This window comes from Erpetoichthys calabaricus, chromosome 4, assembly GCF_900747795.2.
Source record: "Erpetoichthys calabaricus chromosome 4, fErpCal1.3, whole genome shotgun sequence".
Classification (NCBI taxonomy): domain Eukaryota; kingdom Metazoa; phylum Chordata; class Cladistia; order Polypteriformes; family Polypteridae; genus Erpetoichthys; species Erpetoichthys calabaricus.
In genome coordinates this window covers 304597168-304600651 of record NC_041397.2, presented here as the reverse complement: position 1 = coordinate 304600651, position 3484 = coordinate 304597168, and the positions used below count along the sequence as shown (strand labels likewise).

Sequence of the window (3484 nt, the reverse complement as noted above, 5' to 3'; positions counted from 1 at the left end):
ATTATATATATATATATATATATATATATATATATTATAAAAAAAAATCTTGCGACAAGACGAGACTTTTTTCCTGCAACGAGACGTGATCTTTTAAAGAGAGACAGAGAGACACTTTCACGTCCCATGACGGTCAAGTCATGTCATATTTACAACCTTTGGAAGCAAGGCCTGTGATACAAATGCAGAGCAGGTTAGACATAATGGAAGTAGGAAAATTTGAAAGTCTCACAAAAATGAGAGTAAACATCACTGAAGAGCAAAAAAAGTGAAAGTATTACTCAGTGAAATAACGCAACAGCGAAAAGAGATCGAATAGTGTTTGAGGATGTCTGGGGCAGAAGAGAGACAAGGCAGTGAGACAACAGGACAGCTGCTGTACAGGCTTTTGAATGTTTGAAGCGCTGCACAAATTGCAGATTACGTGGCACGGCAGTACAGTATATATATATAATGTTTATTTTACTTAGTAAGATTCTGTAAAAAGACAAACTTCACCCTAATAAAGAACTATCTATCTATCTATCTATCTATCTATCTATCTATCTATCTATCTATCTATCTATCTATCTATCTATCTATCTATCTATCTATCTATCTATCTATCTATCTATCTATCTATCTATCTATCTAGGTGACTCCTATGCACTCTATGCACTCAAAAAGTAAGCAGAGAATGAAATAATATAAGTCATAGGACTATTAAATTTACTTTATTCTATGTTAATTAGTATTGCCTAATCTTGTTTTTATATTTTTTCTTTTTTCTTTCTTCATCTTCTAAAGCACTTTGAGCTACATTATTTGTATGAAAACTTGCTATAGAAATAAATGTTGTTGTTGTACAAATGAAAAGTATTATAAAAAAAACAATCATTCTGCTTGGGGAGAAAAAAGTAAATAATAAAAGCCATTGTCCTATTACATTTGTTCATGTCTACATGAGATGCAGTGAGAAAGTTCAGATGTGAACTAATGGATTTTACACACCTCAATGGAACTGAATGGTCATGCTTAATTCAATCTTTTTCTGAGGGTACCCTACTTTAGGCGTGTGCTACATTTCTTTATTATGTCACATTTCTTTTCATGCAGTCCTAATATTTTCTTCCTTTCTTGCAGTTATACAGCAAATATGAAGATGAATAACACGGTTGTTCAAGAGCCTGACTTTGTATTGGACTGCAGGATTGACTCTGACAAGAAAAGCCTTACAGCCGCAGCCCTTGTCTTCATTTACTTAGTAATTCTGTTTGCAAATCTTCTTGTACTTTTCGTCATACTATTAAACCATCAGCTGCAGGAACCAATGTTTCTAAATATAGGTGCTCTGGCAGCAATTGATGTGGCAAACAGCAGTAACTTCATCCCCAAAATGCTTTCTGTCCTTCTGTATAATGACTCGGTTATATCGAATAGCGCATGTGTAACGCAGGTGGCCCTTGTTTTCTACCTGGAGGTATTAATATCCCTTATTTTAGGTTTAATGGCATATGATCGTTATGTAGCTGTTCTCTATCCTCTGAGATACCCTTCCATTATTACAAATAAAACTGTTTTTGCTATCCTTTTGCTTTTTAATGGTATTGGACTCATTGACATTATACCATTTATAGTTTTTGTCAAAGAGCTTCCTTACTGCAGCACCAACATTTTGCCATTTTGTTTCTGTGAGTATTCAACTCTGGTCCACATTGCCTGCAGTGATGACCCAAAATACTTACTTCTTTTGTCAATCAATACGGTTATCTTTGGCGGCGGACCTTTGACCCTGATCCTGTTTTCTTACAGTAGGATTGCTCATGCGGCTCTTAAGATCCCTTCTTCTGAAGGCAAGAACAAACTTTACAGCACCTGTGTGACACAACTCTTTGTGGTGGGAATTGAATACGGTCCTCTGCTTTTTTGTTATGTGCTTCCTGCTGCTGGCGTAAAACTGTCAATTGAAAGCTACAACACAATGGTCGTTGTAAGTAATATCATTCCTCCAATGTTAAATCCATTAATTTATAGTTTTAGGAACCAGGAAATTAAAAAAAGCATCTATAAGCTTTTTGTAGGAAAGAGAACTGTTGCACAAATCAGAGAACAGATATAATACTGTAATGTGTAATAAAGTTTATGAAAATTGTGATTTATATTTATTTAACAACTAATACATTAATACAATCCATCCATTTCTGAGATCTCCTTTTTCTAGTACAAAAATCATAATGGGTGTCATGAATACGGAAGGTGAGAAAGGAACAAAATGCTGGGTAGACCTGCTATACATACTGTATGTCACAGGCCAAACACAATTTTAGGACAGACTAGTTTAAACCAGGCCAGACCAGTTTGCCGAAGCAGATAGGATCATTTCAGTCTGAACTAAACTATCCTGAAGCCAATGTAGAGCTTCCAGGACAAAGTGATTTGTCCGAGCCTAAACTAGTTTGGCCTGCAATTGCACTTTCCTAGGCCAAACCAATTCATCCTATCACACCAGACAAACTGGCTTGGCCTAAGTCTCAACAAGTTTGTCCTAAATTCGGGTTTGTCCTGTAACACATACATCCATATTCATTTGCACTAAAACGCGTCACCAATCTGGTTGCTAAAACATTTTACAATTAATATTAAACGGTTGAAAGAGACTAATTTACTGTATGAAATAACTAATATTTACATAAACATGTTGCACTTTATGCAATGAACTGGACCCTATTTAGGGCTATCTCCTATCTTGCAAATAGTGCTATCAGGACAAGCTCCAGTCTCCGCAATTCTAAAATGGATTGTAAGAGTTTGGACAATCGTGTTGTAAGTTAATTTGTACTGTCTGGAAGTAGAGAAACGTTAACATGAGAGATTTTAAGTCAATTAAGGACGTATCTCGGGGCCTCCTTTGTCTTATCCTGCCTCACCTCCTTTCTTATGAAACAAAAAAAAAAACTAAACACAGCAACCCTACGACATACCAAATCTTCCATAGGACTCCCCCAACACCCCATGGTTTCCAAATTCCTTCTATCAAGGAAACTCACCTACAGTCAGGGGATATGGTAGTGGAGGAGGGAAATCCCTGAAGTTGTGGACCCCTTTTACCTTTCTAAAAGGCTGCTGCCCAGAGGAAGAATAAAAATCTTCAGATGTTTGGGAAGCTTGCATCAGCTTAAAGACCTTCTGGGTATTAATGGTTTACATTCATCTGATGGTATTGGAAGGTTGCCCATACCATGTGGTATCAGTGCCAGTAATGCATGAAAGACAAAATTGAATATAGCCAATGAAAGGTTCCTGTGGGATGGGATTGTTGTCTCTTCTTGTACACAGGCAGAGGCAAAGCCACTGCCTCCTCTTGGTATGAAGACAGTTGGTCCTTATTCAAAAACATTCTCCAATTCAAAAGGGGCAACAGGACCCAGCACACAACTTCAACCACCCAACACACAGAGCTGTCCAACTTTGGAGATTCTCCACTTTGTTACTTTTGACAATAGAC

At 36.9% G+C, this 3484-nt stretch overlaps 1 protein-coding gene across 1 annotated transcript; it reads left to right on the top strand.

Annotated features, from left to right (window-relative positions):
• Positions 1 to 1135: 1135 nt before the first annotated feature.
• LOC127527583 (putative gustatory receptor clone PTE03) lies at positions 1136 to 2098 on the top strand. Its single transcript, XM_051926690.1, has one exon. The coding sequence runs from the start codon at positions 1136 to 1138 to the stop codon at positions 2096 to 2098; it is 963 nt and encodes a 320-aa protein (XP_051782650.1).
• The last annotated feature ends 1386 nt before the right edge of the window (positions 2099 to 3484 follow it).